Source organism: Camarhynchus parvulus, chromosome 8, assembly GCF_901933205.1.
Source record: "Camarhynchus parvulus chromosome 8, STF_HiC, whole genome shotgun sequence".
Classification (NCBI taxonomy): domain Eukaryota; kingdom Metazoa; phylum Chordata; class Aves; order Passeriformes; family Thraupidae; genus Camarhynchus; species Camarhynchus parvulus.
In genome coordinates, this window is record NC_044578.1 from 27,737,019 (window position 1) to 27,764,459 (window position 27,441).

General features: G+C 53.1%; 1 protein-coding gene across 2 annotated transcripts in view; it reads left to right on the forward strand.

Annotated features, from left to right (window-relative positions):
• The window catches only part of CACNA1E (calcium voltage-gated channel subunit alpha1 E), a 123,553-nt gene that overhangs the window by 31,157 nt on the left and 64,955 nt on the right, over window positions 1-27,441 (forward strand). For both annotated transcript variants that reach the window (XM_030953415.1, XM_030953416.1), the window contains exons 3-7: window positions 960-1,065; window positions 1,512-1,651; window positions 14,047-14,150; window positions 15,326-15,478; window positions 16,270-16,451. In XM_030953415.1, coding sequence (XP_030809275.1) covers window positions 960-1,065; window positions 1,512-1,651; window positions 14,047-14,150; window positions 15,326-15,478; window positions 16,270-16,451 — 685 coding nt within the window. The remainder of the gene's footprint in view (window positions 1-959; window positions 1,066-1,511; window positions 1,652-14,046; window positions 14,151-15,325; window positions 15,479-16,269; window positions 16,452-27,441) is intronic.

The window sequence follows — 27,441 nt, forward strand, 5'->3', positions numbered from 1 at the left end:
AGGTTCTAGACATGGATGTAGGATTTAGGATTGCTCATAAGTGTCCACCCAGGTCCTAGATGTGGGATTTAGGATTGCTCATAAGGGTCCAACCAGGACCTAGACATGGATGTAGGATTTAGGATTGCTCATAAGGGTCCAACACGTGAATGAAGGATTTAGGATTGCTCATAAGGGTCCAGCCAGGTCCTATTGACAAGGTGCTGCTGCCCCTTGGGGTCCTGCTGGGGTGTGGCTGAGCTGGGACATCTGCACAGGGAGTTTCCACCCTGCTCAGACCCAGGTGCTGTCAGAGCTGTGAATGCTCAGCCAAGTGCTCTGCAGCTCCCAGTGCCACCTGGGCTCATCCTGCTGCCCACAGGGTGCTTGGCAGGGGCACAGGGTGGGCTGATCTGGGTCAGAGCTCCAGGACTTGCAAGGGAGGCTCCATCCTCCTCAGGCTGTGCAGGTGCTGCATCCCACGGGGGTGTTTAGGACAAGGGCTGCCCATGCCTTGTGACACCTCCCCTTTCTGAGCCCCATCTCCTGCTGGTGGGTGCAGGAAAAGAGAAGGAAAAAGGGGCATGCCAGTCCTGGAATGCCAGGGAGAGCCCCCCTGACCCTGCCAAGGACCAAGCCAAACCTTCTTCCAGGCAAAGCCCAGCCTGGTGGTCCTGCTCCAAACCTTGTGTGCGCCTTCTGGGCTCCTTGCACAAGTAGCATGTCTCCCATGGGAGTTTTCATCCCAACAAAGGTGTCCTGTGAGCTTGGAGAGGAGGTGGTGAGGCCCAGCAGGTCTGCAGGGAGGAAGATCTTGGGGGGGCTCTCACTCCTCTCATTTCCAAACAACACCAAGGTGGGCTTCACGTGGATGTTCCTGTGGGGAAAGTAGCTCCAGTGGCTGGGCAGGTGAAACCAAGGGTGGGCTGTGGGGTTGGGGGTGTCACCCAGCTCTTCTGTGCTCCTTAACTCCCCTGCACTCCCTTCGAGTACATGATCCTGGCCACCATCATTGCCAACTGCATCGTGCTGGCCCTGGAGCAGCACCTCCCCGAGGATGACAAGACGCCCATGTCGCGGAGATTAGTGAGTACCCCGTGTCCATCCCTCCCTGCTGGGCTGGGAGCTGGCCCAAGGGCACCCATCCAACCCTACCAGGCAATTTCTTCTGATTTTGGGGCGGCCAGACTGGAGGTGTCCTCTGGGACTAGCTCCTCCAGCCTTCCTGGGGCTGGTGTAGCATGGAAAGGTGTAGGATGGCTGGTGTAGCATTCCTTCTCCATGGGAAGGGTTCAGGAAGGTTTTAACCCCTTTAAAATGGGTAGGGGAGGAGTGGGCAACCTGAGCATGTCATAGCCACCCTCTGTTTATTCCTGAGGTTGCTGCTGGTTGAGGAAGGGCTGGGAAAGCTCCCAGAGGAGATGATGGGTCTGGGGGAGGTAGGATGGGACACGAGTTGGGTCAGTGTGAAATGCCTGCTGCTGTTTGCTCAGTCTCCCCCTCTCACTGGTTCCCTGGTTTCACCCTGGCAGGAGAAGACAGAGCCCTACTTCATTGGGATTTTCTGCTTCGAGGCTGGGATTAAGATCGTGGCCCTGGGGTTCGTGTTCCACAAGGGCTCGTACCTGCGCAACGGCTGGAACGTCATGGACTTCATCGTGGTCCTCAGTGGGTGAGTGCTGTGGGGGGGCCCTGCTGGGCTGGCCTGGGCTTGGGGGCTTGTCCTGGCCAGGACACGAGCTCCAGGACATGGGGAGAGCCCCTGGTTTGCTGTTGTCAGCTGTGTTTTGTTGTCCTGATGAGGGAGGGGAGGATGTGCTGGAGGTGCTGTGTTGGCTTTGCTGGGGACACTGATGGTGGGACAAGCTGTAGGGCTGGCTCTGAGGCCACCACGTCCAGCTTTCCTCACTTGGTGGCTTGTCACCCACCTGAATACAAGGCAAGGTCGTGGCATGACCCGATAAGCAGCTGGATGTGATCTGGGAGAGATTCTGGTCGAACCCTCCCTGGGGAGGGGGGAAACCTCTTCTCCTCTTGCCTTCCCAAGCACTTTCCAGGCTTGCCCTGGTGCTGGAGGTTTGGGAATGAGGTCTGGGGTAGGGTCACGCTCCCAGGTGACGCTGCTCACCACCCCAGCATGCAGGAGTGATGCTGCTGGGGGTGGCAGCGCACAGAGCTTCACGTGTGCTGCTCGTGTCACTGCTGGTGCCACCTGGCAGGGACATGGCCCAGACCTGAGTCCTGCTTGCCATGTGCTGGGCTATCCTGGTGACACAGAAACACGCAGGGGCATTTGGCCTGTGTTAGCTAGCACTGGAAGTCAGCTTGAGCAGAAGCCCAGCCAGGGTGACCCCTGGGCCTCTCTCTGTGTGCAGGGCAGGTGGTGCCTGGATTGTGGGTGTTTCTTTTTGCCTGCTGATGGGAAATCCACGCTCAGAGGAGCTGGTTTGGTGCGTACAAACATCTGTTTGTACAAACAGATGGAGCCTGGGGGTCTGAGTGCTCTGTGAGCTTTGCTGGGCGCAGAGCAGCTGCAGGGCTGGCTGGGAAACTGAGGCACGGTGACCAGGGGGTCTCTACAGAGCATCCTGCTGCACAGTCCTGACTCTTGGTGGCACCATGTGGGATGTGACACCTGCCTGGGTGTTTGGAGGAGGAGGAGGGGGAATGCAGAGCCTGCTTCTGCTGGGGTGTGGTGGTGGGTGCTGCTTGTCCCTGGTGGTGGGACTGTGCACCACAGGAGGCTCGAGGAGAGCGTGGCTGGGGACATTCTCACTCCCTTGGTCCAGTGGGGACCTGGATGGCCTTGCTGGGGAGTGGGACCACGTCAGCTGAGGATGGAGGGTGTGCTGGTGGGTGTCTGATGGGCAGCGAGCAGGCGGCCTGTGGGAGGTGCAGCCCTCACATGGGAGGCTGCTGCTCTCCCACATCTGCAGAGCGACTCACGGAGAGGGTTCTGTGGCTCCTGGGCCGGGCAAAGGTGCTCACATCCCTGGGGACAGGTGCTCACACCTCTGGGGACAGCATGGGACACACATTGGTAGCAACAAGAGGGGCTTCTGGCTGAGTGTGCAGGAAGCAGACGGGGGGCTGGGAAATGCCCATCACCTTCATCCTGACCTGGGCATCCTCTGGGGCAGCCCTGGGCTGGGAGGAGGCTTCACCAGGGCCCTGTTCCTGCTCTCCCCGCGGCTCTGGGCTCGCTGCTGTGCCCGAGCAGGTGCTGAGTCAGCGCTCAGCAATCACTCACTGGCAGAGCCTCGCCAGCTCCTCTCGCTGCTGGGCTGAGCCGGGCCCCGTGCCAGGGAATCAACTGCCCATGAAGGGCTGCCAGCTCCGTGCTGCCCAGCCCGACAGGAGGGGCCTGTGTCCCGCCCAGCACTGCCAGTCACGGGGTGCAGCTCTCCAGTGTCTGCTTCCCCACCATTTATACCCCCCCTGGGTCCTGGTGTTGGCTCAGCAGAGTGGAACCCAAGGAATGCCCCTTCACCGGCTGGCTTTGCCCCACCGACCTGTTGGGGCAAATTCGGTCATATCTTGGAGGGTGGAGGAGGCAACCCATGGATTTGCACCCTGGGCTGGCTTTGGGGTCACTGGGATCAGCTGCAGCAGGTCAGGGGCTCCTTCTCTCTGTCCATCTCCTGCCTCTGCCCTGCAGTGCTGCCAAATCTGCTGCTCCCAAATCTGCTGCTCCTCGGTGCCATGGCTGCACCTCCCATGCAGGAAACTCTCAGCCTGTTTAATCCGCTGAATTATTGGCAAATTCCTGCAGCAAATAATCCTTGGCTGGCAAATGCCTTGCAAACAGCTTGTGGGAGAAGGTTTGCACTTGGCGGCTCGCTCCGTGCCGGTTGCGTAAAGGGCGGGCGGGCGGCGCAGCCTCGGGATCGCCTCTGCGGCTCCAACCTGGTGAATGTAAAAGTGTCTGGATGGAGACTGGGGAGACTCGGTGGTCGTGGGGATCGTGTTGTGGCTTACTGGAAGGTTGTGGCTGTGGTGGAGGGGATGCTGTGATCGGAAGTGCAGGGTGGTGCTTGCCTCAGGGTGTGCTTATGGGTTTGGATGCTGGTGCATCCCGAGAAAACATCCATGTGAGCAGGACCCATCCCAGGATCCCACCCAGAGGGAGCCAGCGTCACACTCACTGGCCCTCGTCCCTCCAGCTGTGACACAGGGTGTTACTGCTCCTTTCTGGACTTATTTTTTGCTGTGTATCTGATGGGAGAGGTCCTCGGCGCTGGTGGAATCATTTTTTGCCCTGTGTCTGATGGGAGAAGTCCTTAATGCAGGTAGAATAATTTTTTTGCTGTGTGTCTGATGGGAGAGGTCCTTGGTGCAGGTGGAATCATTTCCGGCCATGTATCTGATGGGAGAGGTCCTTGGTGCAGGTGGAATCATTTCCGGCCATGTATCTGATGGGAGAGGTCCTTGGTGCAGGTGGAATCATTTCCGGCCAATGTATCTGATGGGAGAGGTCCTTGGTGCAGATGGAATAATTTCCGGCCATGTGTCTGATGGGAGAAGTCCTTGGTGCAGATGGAATCACTTTTTGCCATATATCTGGTGGGAGAGGTCCTTAGTTCAGGTGGAATAAATTTTTGCTATGTATCTGATGGAGGTCCTTGGTGCAGGTGGAATTTTTTTTTTGCTGTGTATTTGATGGGAGAGGTCCTCAGCGCAAGTGAAATCATTTTTTGCTGTGTATTTGATGGGAGAGGTCCTTGGTGCAGGTGGCATCATGGTCACAGACACATGCTGGGATTTCTGTGAGCAGTGGGATTTTCTTCACCCTCTCCCTGCTGGAAATAAGCCTAATGAGGGATTTCTCCCATGAGTGGCCTCCTGGGACCTTGTGCAGGAGTGGATGGCACTGACTAGAGTTCAACTGGTGTTTGCTTCTTCTGTCAATAAATCAATTTTTTTTTTTCTTTCCATCTCAGTGGAAATCAACACCCACCTAAAACTCCCTGATGCTAAAGCTTCCACTGGGGAACTAATAGTCGCATTTGTAAACCTGCTCTCTTTGTAACCTGTGGTTTCCAAATCATCATTGCTGCCTGAAAAAACAGCCTGTTCTCCTCCAGCTAAAAATAATTTTATATGAAAGTGTGCATAAAATATCTTTACTCGTTCTGAGGCAGAACCAGCGAGGGGAACATCTGCATTTCCCCTGGGGTTTGGGGATGCTCACCTTGTCTCTGTGAGAGCCAGAGCCAGCTGGGTGCTGAGGCTGGATTTGGGACCTTCTTGATGCAGTGTGACCTGGACCAAAAGGGAAAATGGCTCAGAAATGGTCAGACAGGTCAGGGGAAGGTTGGTGACCTCTTAATTGGTGGTTCTGAGAAAGTGGGGCTGAAAGAGCTTCAGCCACCAGCAGCTGGAGCATGAGCTCCCTGGATGCCATTGGGAACAGAGCACAAGGACCCTACAGCTGCCTGCTTTGTCCTGTCCCCTGCTACATGGAACAGGAAGGGTTAAACTCCCTCTGCAAATATCTAGGTGGGTGTGTGCTTCACACACTCCAGTGCCTGAGCATTATCAAAGCACCATTGGCTTTTTTTTTTTTTTTTAATAGCAGCAATACAATAACACGTGAGAGGTGAAGGGGTGGGGGAACGCTGCTCACAATGGGTGAAAAAAAAACCCAAATGTGAATCAAAAGGCCCTTGTGAAGTTGTTCTGCTCGGGAGCTGGGGAAGAAGCCGCTGTAAAAGCTGGATCAAAACCCCAGGGTCACTAAAAGGAAGATCTACTGCCAGGGTTTTTGGGAGGGTTTAACAACCCTCTGCACCTGGGTGCCTTTTGTGAAGCCCTTGGGCACGGTGGTTTTCATTGAAGGGTTTTGTGGGGTGGAGCGTGGCCAAGGGAAGGCAGGAGTGAAGGATTGCTGGCACTGCCTGTCGTGCCCTCAGCAAAGCCAGAGCAGGAAAGCCTGGCTCTCCAAGTCCTGTCCCAAAGCCCAGGCAGCAGCTGTGAGCCTGGTGTCTCCCTCTGAGCTCCCAGGGAAATCCTGTGCATGCTTGTGCATCCCTGATTTCCTGCTGTGGCTGGTGGGAAGCAGGATGGAAGCATTCCAAGGCTGCAAGGTGAGCCCAGGGATGAGGAGGGCAGCTTGGCTTTTCTGCTGGTTTTGATGCTGTCTGGGTTTTGAGATGATTGCCCTGGGAAGTTCCCTTTTCACAGTTCCCCCTGAGCTCCCCCGTGGGAGAGGCAGGGATGTTTTGCCCTCAGGGATTTAGTGCACCTCCACAAGCCCAGTTCTGTGGGTTTGGATGCTCTTTTCAGTCTTGGAGTTCCAGAGATGGAAGGGGATCCTTGACCAGGCGCTGGCAGCAGCTGCATCAGGGAACATTGAGGTGCTGCCTGCCCTGGTGGTTTGGGATGCTGGCCCCACGGGTGTGGGAGCACACTTGGGCTGGGAACAGGCTCTTCCCACAGCCCCACACCTGCATTCCCCTGACCCAGGGAGTGCAGGGCACGCCCAGGCAAGGAAACTTGCGGGAATGGATATGAGCTTTGGAGAACAAGTGTGGAAACAGAGCACAAGTGCAGCATCCTGATGTGGTTGGAGCCTGAGCCCCTACAAGGAGTGCTGTGCTCTAGGGATAAACCAGCAAAGAGACAACCTCAGGTCCAACCCCAGCAATACTTTGATCACACCAGACAAGACTTACCCCCCCCTCTTTCCTTCTTTTTATTTAATGAATGTTGACAGTATCCAACCTGATGCCTGCCCCCTTTCCCAGCCCTTTCCTTTCAGGACAATTAGTAAAATGTTTGGTCTTTCGTTTGGATGAATAATTAATCTCCCAGCTTGGTGAATGATTCATGTGCCATATGCCATGGCCCTGGGACCAGCACCTTGCACAAAGGGCAGCACAGCTTCCCTGGCTGGGTCAGGGGACAGGCTGGGGAGGAGGGAAAAGCCTTCCCCTTGCTGTGCATGGTGGGGTGGAGATCCCTGTGATGCCCTGTGAAGGCTGACCTAGAACAGAGACTAGACAGAGCTGAAGAATAAAGCAGGGATTTATGAGGAGGCTTCAATAGATCCACCTTGGGCAGCACAACCCAAAATGGCCACAAAATGGACAGCAAGTCACGGGGTGTTATACTTTTGTAAGTTTTGGTCTGTTAGCATATTGGAGTTAATTGTCTAATTACAATTTTTCGGCCTGAGATTTGGATCATTTGTCCTTGGTCCCCAGCTGGAGCAGGAATTGTTTTGTCTCCCTGCTCTGTGCAGAGAGCTCACCATATGAAGCCCAGATTCACACACTAAAGTGGCCCAGAATCTGAAAACTACAAAAGCTCCAACCTGAGGCACCAGCTGGGCAGGCAGAGCTGTGGCTCTGGCTCTGGGGGAGCCAGGCACCCCCTTCTCCCAACGCAGCATCCGTCCCGCGTGCCGCTCACGCGATCCCGGCTCCATCCTCCCCACCCCACTGGTTCCCTGAAGCCGCAGAGTGAGTCAGCCCCTCCCACGTGGCTGCCGGTCCCCGGGGGCTCCTGCTGCACCCCGGCACCCTGGCAGAGCCCCTGCTCTGGGGGATGCCCTCATTGTCCTTCTTGGCACTGCCACGTGCCCTCCTCTGGGAGATGGTGTGGGGGGGCATGGCCTGAGGAAAGGGGTTGTTCCCTCCTCATCCTCGGTGAGAAGGTGGGCTCACACAGGCGGGTGCTCTGGGGTCTCCTGCCCCTCCTTTGGCACAGCCCTGCTGTGATCAGCCCTTCTCTGTTTCTCCGTGGGGCCAGCTCTCCTGTCTGCCCTCAGTGGCTTTAGCTTTCCACCAGGTCCTGTGTGTGCAAATGCACTTTTATCAGTGCCCTCTCACCCTGCCAAATCCTCTGTCTGCTGAGGGGCAGTGTGGGGATGGAGGAAGGAGGGAGACGTGGGGTTTGGCCAACCCATGGGGGCCAGGACAGTCATGCCCCAAATCCTGGGGGCTTCCCCAGGAAGGGGTGGCCTTGGGGGATCATCTCACCCCCCAGATCAAAGGCTGGTAAAGGCAGATTTTGTCCTTCGGCCTCATCACACCTCTCAGGGAGTCACTTGTGCCCATGCAGAGTTCTCCAAGCTGCTGGGAGGGGCAGGAGCAGGAGCTGTGCAGCAGCTCAATCCACCTGGGTCACAGCCCCGAAACCTAGAAAGAGCAAAAGGAGGTGGTGGAGGCTTTGACGCTGCTCTGAACTGTGCCAAGGGTGGGACTTGGCCCTGGTGTCCCTGTCCCTTGGTGTCCCCAAGGCTGTGCTGTGCTGTGCCATCCTCCGAGCAGGTGACCTGACCCTGCTGGCCCTGCCTCGAGCCAGGTTGGCACCCAAGAACTGTGAGGACGTCCTGCTGCACATGATGCTGCCTGCAGAGAGGGCAGGGACGGATTCACCCCATTGATTCACCCCCAAACAGGGCAGGAATGGGGTGAGCTCATCAGGGAACTCACTTTCTATGAGCTGTTTGACCAGTGTATTAATTATGAAGTAGTCTCCCTCCTAGAGTCAGGTGGCAGTGCAAGCCTTCAGGGGCCTTTCCACTTAATTATAAATATTAATTTGCATGCCAGCCAGCACCCTGCCTGCCCCAGATTTTGGGCTGAGATTAGTCTGTCTCAGCCTATGCTTCTCTCCACCCAGCACACCCTTTGCTGGGACAGTTTGTGTGAGTTTCAGCAGAGGGGAATGCTTGAGGGGGGCTCAGTTTGGAGTCAGGGAGGGGTGAATCGAGGGTCAGTCTGATAATTTGGGGTTCAGACTTTGCTGGGAGTCTCTGATGTGAAGCTCTTTGCAGTGTGGCCTGAGTTCTGTGTGCTGTTCCTTATGGCTGAGAGCTGGGGCTGGGATGGGATGATGATGGATGGGATGATGATGGGGTGGGATGGGATGAGATGGGATGGAGTGATGATGGGGATGGGGATGGGGTGATGATGGGGATGGGGATGGGATGGGATGGGATGGGATGGATGGAATGGGATAGGATGAGGATGGGGATGGGATGGGGATGGGATGGGATGGGGATGGGATGGGATGAGGTGGGATGCGATAGGATGATAATGGGATGGGGATGGGATGATGATGGGGATGGGATGGGGTTGGATGGGATGGGATGATGATGGGGATGGGATGGGATGACATGGAATGATAGGGATGGGAGCCCAGCAATGCACAGGCACAGGGGCCACACTGGCTGCTGCAGAGTGGGATAGCACCCAAATTCAGTGTTGACTTTGTGTGGGCAGCGTTGTCGAGCATCACTTGTTCTTTATTCCTCATGGTCCCAAAGAGCAGGGAATCCTTTAAAATGAGATGATTCTTGGGGCTTTTTTCCTTCTTTTGACCCCTGGAGGAAGAGATCTAAAGGTGCAGGTCCTCAGCTGGAGGCGAGGGTGTGTTCTCTGCTCAGATGGGGGCTGAGCCCAGCTCTGCCCAGCCCCAAATCTCGCAGGTGTGGTGGCCCCAGTGGGAGCTCACCCTCCTCCCCAGAGCCTCCAAATAAATAAAATCAAATCATCATCCTGGTTGCAAACACAAAGCAATGGATTATTATTTTTTTCCTCTCCTGAAAGAGTGTTTTTGTCTGCTGGTGATTGCTCACTATTCAATTATACTTCGGGGGATTAGCATATATTTCCCATCCTGCCTCCTCTCTCATTTGCATCCTTCCAAAAGCTCCTCTCTGCTCTTTTCTCCACCTGAAGTCTCTCTTCCCCCTTTCCTCAGAAGTAAAACTAACCCCTTTGCCTGGGTGACCTATAAAAACGCCTTCACTTTTTTTTCCCCTTCTTTTTTTCCTCCAGTACATATGATGAAAAGCATGAGATCATTGGGATTTTTATAGCCTAAATCTGGCAGCTTTTTTCAAATAACTTGGATGGTGAGATGTAATTTTAGTTTGGGTCCTTGCCTAAAAATAAAGAATAATTATTAGCACATCAGACGTGGATATTGTAAGTGATCGAAAAGGGTTTAAATTGTTCTACAGATACCAGAGCTCCTGCCCTGTGGCAGCACAAAGGTCTGTCACAGCCCGAGTCTCATCTCAGGAGCTGTAAGAAACTTTAATTCAGAAAGTTCTGGCTGATAGAGTTTATAAAAAAAATAAATTATTAATAAAAAAGCATGGCTAGAGGGTTAATAAACAATTGCCAGGTGACATATGCTGAAGTCCAAAGCAGCAAGGTGTGTTTGGAGCATTGGATTTATAATCAGCACTGATGCCTGTGCCTACCTGCAAAGCCTGGTTATCCAGGGGAAGGGATGTGTGTAACTTCCAGCCACAGAAGGGCTTGGGAAAAGTTATCCAGGAGAGGGGATGTGTGTAACTTCCAGCCACAGAAGGGCTTGGGAAAGGCAGCCAGCAGCCAGGCTGGCGTGCCTGGAAGCTTGGTTTGCTTTTCCCAGCCGCTTTATTGGGTGTGAGGGTGATGTAGGGCTGCCCAGAGGCTCTGGGCTGGCTGGGATCAGAGTGCCCTCTGCCATGGCTGCCTGCAGGAGGATGTGCAGGCCCCTGTGTCACACCTGGGTCAGCTTTCTGTCAGTGCCTGGGTGACAGCTCCGAGTGCCACCGCCTCGGTCTGGTGATCTGTCCAAACCTCCTTCCCAATGTCCCCTGTCCCCCGGAGAGGACAAGGAGCATGTCACCTTGCCTGTCACAGAGGAGTCCCATTCTTAGCAGCTAATTTAGAGCGCGGGGAAGGAGTGCCCTGGAATCGCCCGAGCCTTGCCTGGAGGCTCAGCCAGGCTCCGGAGCCCTTCACACAAATCTGGGTTAGCCGAGGACTTTGCAGCCAGGTGCTGCTCCTGGCCCAGGGCCTGGAGGGCTCCATCTCTCTTGGTGTCACCAATATCGTAGATGGGATGTGCCTGGGCTTGTCTGGCCCTTGGGGCTGAACCAAATAGCGGCAACTGTGGTGTTTCACCCCACAGACACTGTTGGCTGGCTGGTGTGTGGTGTTTCACCCCACAGACACTTTTGGCCGGCTGGGTGTGTGGTGTTTCACCCCACAGACACTTTTGGCTGGCTGGGTGTGTGGTGTTTCACCCCACAGACACTTTTGGCCGGCTGGGTGTGTGGTGTTTCACCCCACAGACACTTTGGGCTGGCTGGGTGTGTGGTGTTTCACCCCACAGACACTTTTGGCCGGCTGGGTGTGTGGTGTTTCACCCCACAGACACTTTGGGCTGGCTGGGTGCTGCAGCTGGGCACTGCAGACAAGTCCAGGCCTGCAGGAGCTCTGGTGGTGCTGGGATGGAGCTTCCCCCCAGAACAGGGGCTGCTCCTCAGGTTTCCCTCTGCCAGAGAAGCTTTAAGGCGATGGTGAAGGAAAGGAGTCGGTTCTGATGGAGGGTTTGGATCCAGAGCTTTATTCTGGCCCACAGGCCTCTGAATGCAGCACCAGCTCCAACAGAACTCCCTGAGCCCGTGGTTGCTGTTCCTTTTAACCCTGGGGAGAGGGACAGGGATGGGGTAGGGAGCCACCAACCAGGTACTTAAGGGACAAAGGACACCTGGATGGCCCCATGTCCCTCCAGGGGTAGAGGGCATCCTTTAAATCTGCCAATCGCTCCATGCCCTTCTGGAAGTCCAGGACTGACAATGCTGGGAGGGGTCAGGGTGGGGAAAAGAGGGATGATTGACACACCTGGGAGGGACTCTTCAGGGAAGAGACCCGGGGTTCTGGGGTAAACCCTGAAATCACACTGCAACACAGCTCCATCCGTGTGGCACCGTGGCTCTGTGATGAGGGAAGAGAGCTGCCCATCCCAGTGCTGCTCTGCTGTGGGAGATGGGCTGGAGCCTGCAGCCTGCATCCTGCCCAGGAGCATCCCTGGCCTCCCAGAGCTCCTCAGCTGCTGAGGAATGTTTGAAGGAGCTGGGGTTGCTTAGCCTGGAGAAGAGGAGGCTCAGAGGTGACCTTATTGCTCTCTACAGCTTCCTGAAGCGAGTTTGCAGACAGCTGGGGGTCGGTTTCTTTCTCCAGGCAGCACTGACAGAACCAGAGGACACAGTCTCCAGCTACGTCAGGGAAGGTATAGGTTGGATTTAGGACAAAAATTTTTCACCAAAAGAATAATAAAGTACTGGAATGCTCTTCCCAGGGAGGTGGTAGAATCACCATCTCTGGATGTGTTTAAAAAAAGACTGGACATGGCACTTGGTGCTACAGTCTGGTTGAGGTGTAAGGGCACAGGTTGGACTCGATGATTTGGAGGTCTCTTTGAACCTCATTATTCTGGGATTCTGTGGTTCTGTCCTGGCTGGAGTCAGCACTGGGGCTGCTCCTGCCCCTTTGGGAGGCTGGTGCCACTCCAGGGACTGAGACACAAGGAGCAAAAGCTGAAGGAGGCTTTCCAGCACGGTGTTGGCACAGTGTGTCCCCTGTGCTGGCGTTTTGGGGAGCACTGGGGTACCCTGCTCTTGCTGGCAGGGTGGGTGAAGGGGTGGCAAGTGACAGGGCTTTTGTCCCTCCCTCGTGCTGCTGAGCGGCCGTGCTTTATCATATTTATTGATTTTGATCTTACAACCAATTTAACAGCACAGCTCTCCCCAGGCTCTGGCTGCTCCTGACTTAATTAAGTCCCTTTCCTGCTCTCCTGTCTCCCCTGTGCTGTGGGCAGCAGGGGCTGGGCACGGGCTGGGGCACTTAGACTGGGTGTGGAAAGTGCCAGCAAGGGTAAAAGATCCCTGTAAATATCAGGGATAAGCAGTGTGATACCCAGGGGGTTGTGAGTGATGCATCCCACTGCTGCTGGGGCCTTGCTGTGGGGCAGAGAGGAAGAGGAGGCTGGGGAAAGGAGCTGAAACAACCCGGTTTGCAGATGTGAGAGCTGCCAGGGTATCCTAGGAAACCCAGCCGCCTTTCTGGAGGGACAGGTTGGTACCTGCTGTACCTCAGGGAGAGGGTGAGAGAAACAGTGCTAATTGCTCAGCACGCCAGAGAGCTGCTCTGGCCTGTAATTAGATGAATTAGTGGAACAATGACCCAATTTCCCTCGGTTTTTGGATTGCTGCAAACAACCCTGAGGTTGCTGCCTCCCTCTGTCCCGTTCTCCTCCCCATCCCCTCCTCTCCCAGCCCTTCTCTGCTCCTCTCCCAGCCCCTGGGGACCAAGCCTGGATGGGAGAGGATTCTGCCAGCATCCCTGAGGTGCAGCATCCCTCAGCATCCCAGAGCAGGTGCAGGAGCCCTGAGTGTTTCCACTGCTGCACTGAGTGTGCACCAGCTTCCCTCCTTGCCCCAGTTTGTTTTCCAGAGATGGGCTTGGGGAAAAAAAAAAAATCTTTGTGTTTTAAAAGAAAACCTCTGGAGTCCTTCCTGTGCCTGCTGGTTGCCTTCCAAGGTCATCAAACTTTCATTACTATAGATTTTGGAATGTGTGCAAGGTTCTGGGCTCCTTCTCAGCAATCCCAGAGGTGGGACTCTGAGGAAGCTCCATGTGTGGAAAAAGCCAGGGCAGCTGATGGCTGGAGGTGCTGCCACAGGAGCACGGAGGGGAGGGACTCACAGCCCTGAGCTGCTGCTCCTGGCCCACATGCCACCTTCCTGGGAGGGGTCCTGCATGATCCCTGAGACCCCAGATGGGATCTGTGGGTGATATGGGGCTGTCCCCAGCCATCCTGGGGCGTGGGGGGCACTGATAGGGAGCTACTGGGGCTGAGGGGTCCCTGTGTGCCTTTGTCTGGTCACAGCTGCCCATGAATTTGGGTTTGACCATCGAATTTCTTTTGGGAGGAATTGAATCTCTGTCCCTGCCCAGGAACATGGCTTGAGAAGCTTCATGGCTTCCCCAGCTGGTTCAGGAAAAGATTTCCTTGGAGGAAAGTGGGAAAAACTTGTTTATTTAACAGGCACAAGCACAAAAAATGAACAGTATTACACAATAAAACCTCTTGGTGCTCCCAAGAGATGACAAACTCAGCAAGTCCTCTCGGTGGGCTGTAGCGCGGCTAGCTCAGCCAGGAGAGCACAGCACTCTCAATCTCATGGCTTCCCCCTGGCTTGGTTTGACACCACGGCACTGAAGTGGCCAAGGGCTTTCCCTGGGCTAACTGTGCTCTGTCCCTGTGTGCCCACAGCATCCTCGCCACGGCCGGGACACACTTCAACACCCACGTGGACCTGCGGACGCTGCGGGCCGTGCGCGTGCTCCGGCCGCTGAAGCTCGTCTCGGGCATTCCCAGTAAGTTGGATCCTCCTGATTCCCTCCCTGGGGGTCTGCATCCGTCCCTGATGGCCCCCGGGGAAGAGGGGTCCTTGTGCCACCTTGTCCTGATGGCTTGGGAAGGCTGAGCTGGAACAGAGGCTGGACAGAGTTAAAGAATGAAGCAGGGATTTATTAAAGGCCTCAAAGGATCCACCTTGGGCAGCACAAGAGCCCAGCCAGGGCTGCACCCAAGATGAACCAAAATGGTCACAAAAATTGGACCACTGGTCACAGAGTCTCACACTTTTATACGTTCTGCTCCATTTGCTATTGGAGTTCATTGTCCCATTCCAGCTTTAGCCCATGCAGTCCCACCCTGCTTGTTTTTCTCTCTTCAGCCCACAGTGTTTGTGCTCTTGGGCTGAGATTTGGATCATTTGTCCTTGGTCCCCAGCTAGAGCAGGAATTGTTTTGTCTCCCTGCTCTGTGCACAGAGCTCACCATCCCCTCATATGAAGCCCAGACCCACACACTAAAGCAGCACAGAATCTGAAAAACATAAAAGCTCAAACCTGAGGCGTCGATTCCACCTTTCCATCTAGTGGGGGCTCAAAGGTGGCAGCACTTGGTGTCCCTGGGTGGCACTGTCCCCTGCAGAGCCCGCTGGCAGCTCCTCTTCCCCGGCCAGATGGCAGTGGGTGGATCCTTTCAGGACTGGGGTTTGTTCAGGGGAGATTTCTTGGTTTTTTGGATTTTTTTCCCTTTTTGTTGCAAGATTTCATCTGTTGGCACAGGGATAAATAAAGAAACTAAGCTGCTGCTGGCACCAGTGCTCCTGTCTCTCCTGCCCTGGGCACTGGCAGGGCTGGATCCATGCCCTGGGGGCAACAAGGGGGACAGAGATGCACAAGCCATGTCCCACCAAGTCCAGGTGGGGCAAGGACAGGCTAGACTTTGGAGTGGGGGCCAGAAACAACCTCTGCTGGAGGCTGCTCTGTAGCTTGGCTTTCCTTCCCCTGCTTTCCTCCAGGATCCTCCTGCCCAGAGGGCTCCTCCAGGCTGTGCTGGCCTGTTGCACCTCCCTGTTGGCTGTCCATCCTCTCTGCTCCCTGTCTTCCTCCTGCCAGATTTGGGATGGATGAGTCCCTGGAAGGGGGTTTGCACTGCTGCTCTGAGCTGTGCCCTTTCTCTCATCTCCTCTCCTCTCCCAGGCTTGCAGATTGTCCTGAAATCCATCATGAAGGCCATGGTGCCTCTCCTGCAGATCGGCCTGCTGCTCTTTTTTGCCATCCTCATGTTTGCCATCATCGGCCTGGAGTTCTACAGCGGGAAGCTGCACCGAGCCTGCTACACAAACAATTCAGGTGGGGACAAGGGCTGGGCACCTGATGTGTTTGTGGGCTGCCCTCATGGCAGGAGGGAATGATGGATCTGACTCCATCTTCTCAGAATGCTGCTAATTTATATTAAGATACTATTATATTTATTTATTTAAGATACTATATTATATTGAAGATACTATGTCATAGTTTTATATTATATTATAACATTTAAGTATTATAATATGTAAGTATATTTAGTATATTATAATATTTAAGATACTATATTATATTAAAGAATATGAAACTAAACTATACTATAGTTTACTGTACTAAAGAATATATAATAAAAGAATATATACTAAAGAATATATACTAAAGAATATTTAAGTATATTATAATACTTAAGATACTATATTATATTAAAGAATACTAAACTAAGCTGTACTAAAGAATAGTAAAGAGTACAGAAAGGATACTTACAGAAGGCTCAAAAAGATACTATTGGAAACTCCTGACTCCTTCCAGAGTCTCGATGCAGCTTGGCCCTGACTGGCCAATAAGTCAAAACAATTGACATGAAACCAATGGAACAATCACCTGTTGGATAAACAATCTCCAACCACATTCCAAAGGAGCAAAACACAGGAGAAGCAAAGGAGAGAATATTGTTTTCCTTTTTCTCTGAGGCTTCTGAGCTTCCCAGGAGAAAAATCCTGGGTGAAGGGAAAATATGAGTGTAACAGGAACCCTCTCCACATCCCACGAGTGGGAAAAGATCTGTGATGAGCTGTCCCTCACCTCTGCCTCCTTTGGCTCTCTGCTGTGTGCTGCAGGTGAACTAGAGGAGCTGGACCCTCCCCATCCCTGCGGGGTGCAGGGTTGTCCCCCGGGCTACGAGTGCCGGGAGTGGATCGGTCCCAACGACGGGATCACGCAGTTCGACAACATCCTCTTTGCTGTGCTGACCGTCTTCCAGTGCATCACCATGGAAGGGTGGACCACCGTCCTGTACAACGTGAGTACTGCTGCTCTGCCTGGGCAGCTGGAGGCTCTTTCTGTGTGCTGGAAGCTCAGAAGATCCAGGGTTTCCTTCGTGATGGAAATGGGGATAATCATTCCAGAGTTTGGGTGTGTTCCATGTGTGTTCCTTGCCTCCAGGCAAAGGGAGCTCTAAGGGCCTGGTCCCTATCTCTGACATGGAAATGGGGTTAAATCTTTCCAGAATTTGGTTGTGTTCCTTGCCTCCAGGCAAAGGGAGCTCTAAGAGCCTGGTCCCTATCTCTGGCTTGTTTCTGAGAGCAAAACCTCATGGGCCTGTCCTGCAGTGATCCCCCTGCTTGAAGGCTGAGCTGGAGGCTGTTTCTGTGTGTTGAAAGTTCAGAAAATCCAGAGTTTCCTTTGTGATGGAAATGGGGTCAATCTTTCCAGAATCTGGGTGTGTTCCATGTGTGTTCCTTGTCTCCAGGCAAAGGAAGCTCTAAGGGCCTGGTCCCTATCTCTGACTCATTCCTGAGAGCAAAACCTCATGGGCATGTCCTGCAGTGATCCTCCTGCTTGGTGGCTGTGCCTGGGGAGGCTTCCTTCCTTGCCTGTGCTCCCCAGGGCAGCTCTGTGAGAGTGGGCACGTTTTCTGGGCATTGCAGAGGATGTCTGGTGGCCTGGGAAAGCCTCAGAGCTGGGCTCAGACCCCTTCTCTGGGGCAAGGACAGCATTTCAGCGTCCAGCAGGGAGCTGAGATCTTTGTGCTGATGGAGCAGGGAGTGCCTGGGCTGAGTTCTTGTGGTTTGAAGCTGCTGATGCCCAAGCCCTTGGGGTGCCCAGAGAGCAGCTTGAGGGCAAAGCTGGATAAAAAGCTCCAGGAGATCCCAGAGTGCCATTTAGCCGTGGGTGAACTGGCCATGCAAGCATGTTGGAGTTTGTGGGCTAGAAGGATCTGTGCCTGTTCTGTTCCCAGCCTCATTTCAGCAGCAATTTTGGCGTGGCTGCACTGGGAATGTTTTTATACCCCGGTTCCCATAACGCCCGGGGATTTGCAGAGTGGCACTGCTCTGCGGGAGGCAAATTGGATGGCATGTGGTGGGGAAATGCTGCAGGAGGGACTCTGGCACTGGGGAAATGCTGGTTTTAAACCCCAGGCTGTCAGCATTGGGGTCCCTTGCTTGCTGAGTCTGTCCCAGGGGACCTCTGGGGTGCAGGATGGCATGTGTGGACAGATGGATTGTGAAACCAAGACTGGATAGAAAGGGGAGAGTTCATTGCAAAGGCTTGACCTTTCCACAAGGGTTTGGTTTTCCTCTTCCTGAAGGAGACAGCAGTGTCAGGATCTTGCTGTGTCAGTGGGGGAATGAAGCAGGATTGAAGCACCTGAGAGTTCAGACCAAAAAACTTCAATTTTGTGTCTGTTTTTGGTGTGTCAGTGGGATTAGAGACTCACCCACAGCACCTGTTGCCCAGGTATAATTGAGTGTATATATATATATATACATATGTATATATAATTGAGTATATTGAGTAGTTTGCCAGTGTATCAGGTGTAGCCTGTGCATGCCTGGGGTTGGGTGCCAGCCACCTGCCCTGAGCCTTGCTCCTGTGTTAATGTCTCCCTGCAAAACCTGCTTCCTGCTTAATTAAGTCCCTTTTCTGCTCTCTTGTCAGTGCTGTGGGCAGCAGGGCTGGGGCACAGAGATTGGGCGTAGGAAGGGCTCTGGGGAAAGGGAAAGGGCCAGCAAGGGTAAAAGATCCCTGTAAAAGTCAGGGATAAGCAGTTTGGTTTTCCTCTTCCTGAAGGAGACAGCAATGTCAGTGGGGGAATTAAGCAGGATTAAACCACCTGAGAGTTCGGACCAAAAAACTTCAATTTTGTGTCTGTTTCAGCGCTCCCTGTGTCTCCCCCATCCCAGGAGCTGGAGTCCTGCAGGTGGGGTGTGAGGCCATGGGGAACAAATGGACAATTTATGGTCTGATGGGGGTTTTTTATGGCCTTAGGGGTTTGTTTGAGCGAGCCTGGTCTCCTGCTGCTCGGGGTGTCCTTGCTGGGATGGTTTGAGGTGATCCCTTCAGTGTCTGGGATTTGCTGATTCATCAGCTGGCTCTGAAAACCCAGGGGGCTGGGAGCTCTGAAAGCTGTGCCTCCCCTACAGGAACCCCTATATAAAAATATATATATTATATATATTTATAAATATATTTTATGTATATATAATATATAATATATAATATATAATATATAATATATAATATATAATATATAATATATAATATATAATTTATAATATATAATATGCAATATATAATATATTATATATTATATATATTTTTATATATAATATATATTATATATAAAATAGGGATTTACTACCCTAGCTGCTAAACTGGGGGCTCTCTGGGACCTCTGTGGGGATCCAAATCATCTTCCCAGCCCAATCAGCAAAGCTGGGCAGAGGTGCTGTCACCGATGCCACTGTCACGCTCTGTCACCACGTTCCCAACAGCCAGGACCATAAATAAGGGGCCTCCCTTCCCTGTTCCTCTGCAAAGAACCAGCTGTTAGTGCCCAGTTATGGGAAGGAGCAGGGACCTTCCTTGGCTTTTAATTGAATGAGAGTTTGTGGCCTTGGTGTCATTAAATGCTGCTGGTTCACCTCGGGGGGTGGCCAGAGCTGGAGTGCCCAGCACCGCTGGGCTGCACCTCCTGCCCTCCCCAGGAATTTTCCAGTGGCCTTGTGGTGCACAGGTTGTGGGTGCTTGGTCTTTTTGCTGCTTCGAGACAGAAAAATGGATTTTTGTCTCTTTTTTTTAATAAGAAGATGAGGGATGCAGTTCCTGGGGGATGCAGGAGGAGGGCTGGCAAACCACAGGGGTGCTCTGCCATCATCTTCATCACTTAAGGCAGCAAGGCAGAGCAGGCTCCTGCTGCTAACCAAGCCCAGGCCATGCCCTAGGTTTGGGGGGCTCCACTTTTCCACTGGGATAAAGCGATGGGGGGCTGTGTCCTTGTGGATTAACACTGCAGGGGAGAGGGAGATGGCAGGAAAACCACTTTAGCAATCTCTCGAAGAAATTGCTTACTCTAGAATTCCCCTGTGTGACTGTTATCACGATTTTAAGATCTGTTTTCCCACCATTCTACCAGGTGTACAAGTGTGGCTCCTGGAATCTGCAGGCAGCATTACAACAAGCTAATTTCCACACGGGTTATTTCATCCCTGTGCTTGCTTTTTGCTTTCTCCGTGTCAGCTTTGCCTTCCTGAAGCAGAAATCACAGCATGGGTTGAAATAAAAGAATTGTTGGGGTGTTGGTGCTTTTCCACCTCCTGTCCTTGGGAGACTTGGATTTCTTTTGGAGGGGAGTTTGGCTTTGGGATTGCTTCTGTGGTTTGAAACAGGGGCTAAGAAGTATTTTGGTTTTCTTCTTGTCCTGGAGCAAGATGTCCCTTCCCTGGGCTGGCTCCAGACCAAGCCTGATTGCTGTGGGGAGCAGAGGGAAGCACAGACACTCACTGTCCTGCTCCTCTGCCTCTGGGCTGGCCTGGGGCAGGGACAGGGATGTATTTGTCATCAAACAGTGCTGCTGGGGCCTGGGGGGATGGCAGGGCTGCAGCAGTGGGGCACAGGTGACACTGGTGGCTTTGGATGCTCAGCCCAGCTCCCACAATCCCAGGAAGCAAAGGGGAGAGGGGTTTGAAATTTATATTTCCTGAAGGAGCTGGGAGGGCTCACCTTTGGAGAAAAGGAGGCTCAAGGGGGACTCTCTCACTTCCCTACTGTCATGGGAGGATGGTGGTGCATCCATCTATTTTTTTCCTCTTCTAAAAAAGTCTCCATAACCTTAACGAAAAAGTTTCTCTTCCTAACTAAACTAAAAAACCCCTTTTTAAAAATATAAACTAACTAAAAATTTTAAGGTTTATTTCTTTACATTACCAATCTGCAGCAGGAGGGGAGCGTTTGCTGGGGGAAAGAACACCAAGCTGCTGGTGGCTTCCATAAACACCTCCCAAAATGCAGCAGTGGTGGGCAGAGCTGTGTCCATGCCCTCAGGGGAGGTGGGTCTGGGTCTTGCAGCCCCATGCAGAGCTGGGCAGCTGCAGCAGAGAGCCAGGGGGATGCAGGGCCGTGGGTTGGGTGCCAATGTGGGCTGTGAGTGCGGGCACGCTGCAGGAGTGGCTGGGGAACAGGAGGTGCAGCAAGGATGGGGGTTTGCAGCAGGTGTGACTCAACCCCCACATGCTTCCAGCATGCCAGGGGTGCTGGGGCCAGGAGGGGAGGATCCCCTCAGTGTCTGGGATCTCCTCTAGGCTGGGGTGCAGAAGGGTTTTGCAGAAGCGTTTGAATCTCACCGTGTGCAGAAATAATTTCGTGCTGGGTTTGCACAAGTTGGCTCGGACTGGTTTTGTGTGTGAAGCACCAAACTCAAGATCACAGGATCACAGAATGGTTTGGGTTGGAAGGGGCCTTTTAAAGATCATCCAGTCCAACCCCCTGCCATGGCCAGGGACACCTTCCCTGTTCCAGGTTTCCCAGAACCCCATCCAACCTGGCCTTGAACACTTCCAGGCATGGGGCATCCACCACCTCTCTGGGCAGCCTGTGCCAGGGTGTGACCATCCTCCTTGGAAAGAAATCCACAGAATTCACTGAATGATTGGGCTGGAAGAGACCTTCAAGACCATCGAGTCCAACCCAGCCCCAACACCTCAACTGAACCCTGGCACCCAGTGCCACATCCAGGCTTTGTTAAACACACCCAGGGATGGGGACTCCACCACCTCCCTGGGCAGCCATTCCAGAACTTTAAATTCATCCCTACATCTAATTTGAATCAATCCTCTTTCAGACTGAAACCACTACCCCTTGCCCTGTGACAACAGGCCCTGTTTGTCCCCATCTTCCTTACAATTAAAGTCCTGAAGGTCTTCTGCTGGAGGCTGCCTTTGGAATGCAGAGGCACATCCATCCTTTTTGAAACAGGGGCTGCTCAGGCCAGCCTGATTTGGGATGCTGGGGAGGGGAAGTGTGTTGATATCACTGGTCATGTACATGGGTCAGAGATGTGAGCAAGGCTTGGCTCTTCTGCATCCTGCCCCATCCGCATTTGCCCCTTGGAGAGGGTCAGAGGAGGAATCTGTTGCAGAGCAGTTGTTTTTCCGTGTGTGTGTGTGTAAAAAATTGCTCATTGCATGTTGGCATTGATTCCTGGGGTTTCACAGGTGTCCCTTGGGGTGCTCAGCACTCACCTGCCCTCCCTGAAGCACCTTTGTGTGAGCAGTGTGAGTGACACCTGAGCATGCTGCAGCTCTGGGGGGATTCCTCCTCAACCTGTTGGACAGTGAGGACAGTGCCTGGCTTTCCATAAAGGCAGCAAAATTGCCTTGACCAGAGGGGATTTTCCTCTTTTTGGGGGGTTTGCTCAGACCTGAGATGAGCTTGGAAACCTCCCTCAGCCCCAGTATTTCCAGGAGCTGCTGCAGATCCTCTGGACACTGCTGTCTGTCTGCTGGGGTCCCAGGGTGTAAGAGCTGCAATGAGGGATGTGGGACTCCAGGCAGCTCTCCAAAATGCAGTTTATTCCATCCAAGAGTTACAGCAGTCCAGGGTGGTGGGTGACAGAGCTGTGCCCACAGCTGTCAGCTCCAGCTGCAGGCAGCCCTGCAGACCCTTAGTTTAGGTTACAATGCATTATAGACTTTTGTTTGCTGAGCATCTTAATACAGTAGAACCAATCTATACCTTAACTATTATCTATAGCCTATCATAACTACTGTAATTACCATATTCATGTTACTGTTCTCCAATCACTAAAAGTTAGCACATTACAGTTTAAGCTAGAAGTTCTTTTTCAATTTTCATGAGTAGAAAATTCTGAGACCTTTTTGCTGCAACATTTGCTGCCTTGTTTGCCTGTGCTATCTTTCTGCTTGGTAAAAAACATCTTCTTGTTTGAGGTGGGTTTATCTTTTGCTCTAAGCCATAAAATCCTCTTCTAACTAACACACCCTTTGCCTCCTTGGTTGGCCAGTAAGACTGGCTGAGCAATTCTTTTCTTCTATATCAAAACTTGCTTTCATTTCTATTCCTTCATCAGATTCTACATCCAAAAATCTTTCTGCTAAGCACACACATCTGTGAGACTTCCTTGTCAAACTTTCATCCTTCCCAACACCAGGGCAAGAGCTGCAGCCGTGCCAGCCGTGCACCAAGGGTTGTGGGAGCTCTGCTGGTGGTGCAGGGATCCCAAAAGCAGGGATGGGCTGGAGGAGCTTGGTACAGCAGGAGGCTGGTGCATAACGGTGGCTCCCAGCAAGGAGCTGGGAAGGGGAGAAGAAGGAGAAGGAGGAGGAGGGGGGAGGGATGGCAAAAAGAGGGAAACCACCTGGCTCTTTAGCCCTCTGTGCTCTGGGATAGCACGGCCGGCTGGGTGTGTGGTGTTTCACCCTTAGGGACACTGTTGGCTGGCTGGTGTGTGGTGTTTCACCCCACAGACACTTTTGGCTGGCTGGTGTGTGGTGTTTCACCCCACAGACACTTTGGGCTGGCTGGGTGCTGCAGTTGGGCCCGTGGGGACAAGTCCAGGCCTGCAGGAGCTCTGGTGGTGCTGGGATGGAGCTTCCCCCCAGAACAGGGGCTGCTCCTCAGGTTTCCCTCTGCCAGAGAAGCTTTAAGGCGATGGTGATGGAAAGGAGTCGGTTCTGATGGAGGGTTTGGATCCAGAGCTTTATTCTGGCCCACAGGGCTCTGAATGCAGCACCAGCTCCAACAGAACTCCCTGAGCCCGTGGTTGCTGTTCCTTTTAACCCTGGGGAGAGGGGCAGGGAAGGGGTAGGGAGCCACCAACCAGGTACTTAAGGGACAAAGGACACCTGGATGGCCCCATGTCCCTCCAGGGGTAGAGGGCATCCTTTAAATCTGCCAATCGCTCCATGCCCTTCTGGAATTCCAGGACTGACAGACAGTGCTGGGAGGGGAAAGGAGAGGTGACTGACACACCTGGGAGGGAATTATCAGGGGAGGGACCCGAGGTTCTGAGGTAAACCCTGAAATCACAATGCAACAGGACCGAGCCCTTTCCTCCGCCCACCTCCAAAATGCTGCTTTAAGTGTGGTTGGAGCCAATTCAGAAAGGAGGGTGCAGGTTCCACCCCAAGGATTCAAACTCAAAAAAGGAGCTGTTTTGCCCCAAATGGCTCCAGTTGGTGCCCGTGCTGCCAGGCATGTGTGTGGCAGCCAGCCTGCTCTCCCCTCTCCTCCTCCCTTTGGAAAATCAGAGCACTTTCCTTCTCCACACTCAGCAAAGCCAGACCCTCACCAGCTTGCCAAATGTTCCTGCCTTTTTTTTTTTCCCTTTCTTCCCCTTTTTCCCTCTGTGTGTGTGTGTGTGTATGCAATGAAATGACACAGCACGAAACAAACTGTGTCTGCTGGATCCCATCTTCCAGGCATGTTCCGTCCAAAGCTGCCTGCCCACAGCCTCCTCCGTGCCCGCACTGGGGGAGCTCAGGGGGCTCCTGGGGGTACCAGGGGGGCTCTGGCATCACCCAGCAGCTCCAGGCTCAAGGGTGGCAGGGGGTCTCAGGACTGCCTTGCTCATCTTTGTTAAGCCCAGTATTTGTAATTCCATCAGCAGGCTTGGTGCTGGTGTTGGTGAGGTGCTGTATTTGCGGGGTGCCTCGTGGCAGGGAGGATGAATCTGATTCTGTGTTCTCAGGAGGCTAATTTATTATTTTATGATGCTATTATATTAAAGAATTTTATGGTACTATTATATTAAAGAATGCTATACTAAACTATACTAAAGAATTCAGAAAGGATACTTACAGAAGGCTAAAAAGATAATAATGAAAACTCGTGACTTTTTCCAGAGTCCCAACACAGCTTGGCCCTGATTGGCCAAAGAGTAAAAACAACTCACATGAAACCAATGAAACAATCACCTGGGGGTAAACAATCTCCAACCACATTCCAAAGGAGCAAAACACAGGAGAAGCAAATGAGATAATTATTGTTTTCCTTTTTCTCTGAGGTTTCTCAGCTTCCCAGGAGCAAATCCTGGGCGAAGGGATTTTCCAGCAAATATGAATGTGGCAGTGAGGTGTTGGAAAGCTCGTTCCAGACCTCTTGGTGGATGTGCTCCTGTGCTCCAGGGCTGGGTTGTGGGGCTGTTGGGGTCTGTGAGTGAGGTTGTGCAGGGGTATGTTGCCCCAGAGCAGCACAGCTGAAGCTGGGGATGTTCCTCCAGGTAGGAACGTCATAAAACAAGGAAAAAATCCTATTGTGGGGCCCAAGCTGCCCCTCTGGGCTTGCAGCGTGCCCAAAACAAAGCAGGGATCCAGGTCCCAGGAGAAAACAGCCCCAAAAGTGATCCTGTGGAAGCCAGGCCCTGCTGCAGAGTCCAGCTGGAGAGGCAGCAGTGCTGGTACATTGGTCTGCACTGGAGAGAACTGTGAAGCTTTGCAAATGCTCCATCAGGAAAAGCTCATCCTGCATTTCCCAAAGGAATATAAAAAACCTGTCTTAAAGTGCTTGGGTGAGTGATGGGACCTGCTCAGCTGTGCAGGGAGCAAGGCAGGAACCTGAGGAACCTGGGATTTCTTCATTAAAGCAGTTGGTGTAATTTAGGCATTAAAATTCCCATGGCTACCCAAAATTGTGCAAGCAACAACCTCCTGATACCTTCAACAAAGGGGAAAAAAACCCTATGGGAAGGCACAGTGGACCAAGATGATGAAGTACAGAGGGATATCAAGGACAAATGATGCTCCAAAGGAATGGGAAAAGAGGCTGCTCAGTCAAGACAGCGACATCATGGTGCCAAAAAATCTGGGGAAGGTGCAGGAGGGGTCTGGGCAGGGTAGAAAGGGAAATTTTGGGAACAAAAGCAGAGGGATCACAGTGAGGGATGGCTGTGGGCAGAGGCAGAGCAGGAGGCACACACAAGGACTGGGTTTGTGCATCCATGCTGGGACATCTGGGTGCAACTTCTTGGTGGGTTGGAGGAGAGCAGCACCAAAATTGGTCTCAGTGCCTGTTTCAAATATTTTGAAAACGCTGGATTTTTAGTGATGCTTCTAGCAGCGCGTTTTTTGCATTCCGTTTAGGAAACAGAAAAATGAAATGCATGGTGTCCTTTTCCTGCTTCCCCACTCCCTCCCTGCTTCTGCACACAGTCAGAGAGAAGATTATGCTGAGCTGTGTGTCCTCCTCTGGCATTCCTCCTGCCTGTCCCTGGCACCCCAGAGCTTCCCAGGGCCAGTGAAGGGCAGTGCTGGGGTGCCCACCCTGCTGGAGACCCTGACACTGGGCTGTGGCAGGATGTGTCCCACCCCAGGCCAGCCCTGGCCTTGCAGAGGAAATGCACCCATTTCCTCATTAACCTGATTTGGGAGAGCAAAGCATTTCCATTCAGATCTTGTCCAGTGCCAGGGTCACTGATGGATCCCAGGCAGGGAGTGAGGCATGGCCCTGCATGCAGGAGATTCAATTACTGCCATTAAAGGGAACAGGGAGATCTGTTACTGTGCCGGGGGAGCAGCAGCGGGTGGCAGGGGCTGCAGGGAGCTGCTTAGGCCAGGGAATCTGCTGAGAGGTATTTTTGTAACTCATTTTCTCCCCCTTTCGCTGGGCTGTGAGGCTGTGGCTGCTGGCCTGTGTGTGATTCTCAGCTGGATGCAGCTGCGGTTTGCAGGGAGGAGCAGGTCAGGGGCTGGGGAGGTGATGCTGGGAGACACCATCAGTCATGGCAGAGGCACAATTTGCTGTCACCACCGGGCAAAAACCATTGGAAGGTGCCAAGCCAAGGATTTGGAGCGCAAATCGTGGAGGCTGTGGTGGTTTTGCGCCTGCTGTCCTGCTCTGCAAGCACCCAAGGAGTGCTGGGGAAGGCAGGCACAGCTCCCAGGGCAAAGGCCCTTGAGATCCACGGCTTTTCCCACCATCCCCAAACCTCTGTGTGAATGCAATCCCCACCCTGCTGCTCCCTGAAAGCTTTGGGTGCCCAAGGTCCCCATTTCCCCTCCCCAATGAGGGAACAGCTCCCTGGTGAGCAATGGAGTGGCCATGAAGGCTCCCTGCACAGACTGAACCTGCTCCCTGTGTATTTTTAGCCAGGAGAGACTGACTTTGAGGGGTTTATTGAGGTTTTCCCCCCTCCCTTCCCCTATAGCAAAGAAATCCTGAAGGTTCCCATGCGCCGCAGCCCGAGGGAGGGGACGTGTGGGCTGTGAGCTTGTGCTGTGCATTCAACTTGAGGATATATTTAGATTTCTTTAGATTTCTGGCCCCCCCGAGCGAGACCTGCTTTTGCAGCTTCCCGCGCCTTTTCCTGCCCTTTGGGGAGGGAAAAAAAAGAAAAAAAAAATCACCAAACAAACACCACAAGAGCTGCCTAAAGAATAACCTTGTGCTTGGGGGTTGAGAAGCAGGAGCTGGTGGGGGCTCTTTCCCTCAGGAGGGTCCTGCTCCCACGCCTTGGTGGTGTCATTTGTAGGCTCAGAGGGCTTTCCTGGCAGCAGGAGGGGGCATGGCAAGGTGTGAGTGTGGTGGTTCTTGGTCTGGTGGCCGCAGAAGGTTTGGGGGATGGTGGGGTGCATAATGAGGAGGAGGCATCTCAAAGGGAAGGGAGGAAGCAGCAAAGATTTGGCACCAAGCAGCTCCTGCATTTCCCAAAGGAATATAAAGAGCCTGTCCCAAAGTGCTTGGGTGAGTGGTGGGACCTGCTCAGCTGTGCAGGGAGCAAGGCAGGAACCTGGGATTTCTTCATTAAAGGAGTTGGTGTAATTTAGGCATTAAAATTCCCGTGTCTACCCTGAATTCTGCAAACAACAACCTCCTGATTCCTTCAACAAAAGGGGAAAAAACCTATTGGAAGGCACAGTGGACCAAGATGATGAAGCACAGAGGGATATCAAGAACAAATGATGCCCCAAAGGAATGGGAAAAGAGGCTGCTCAGTCAAGACAGCAACATCTTGGTGCCAAAAAAGCTGGGAAGTGCTGTGAGGGCCGTGGCAA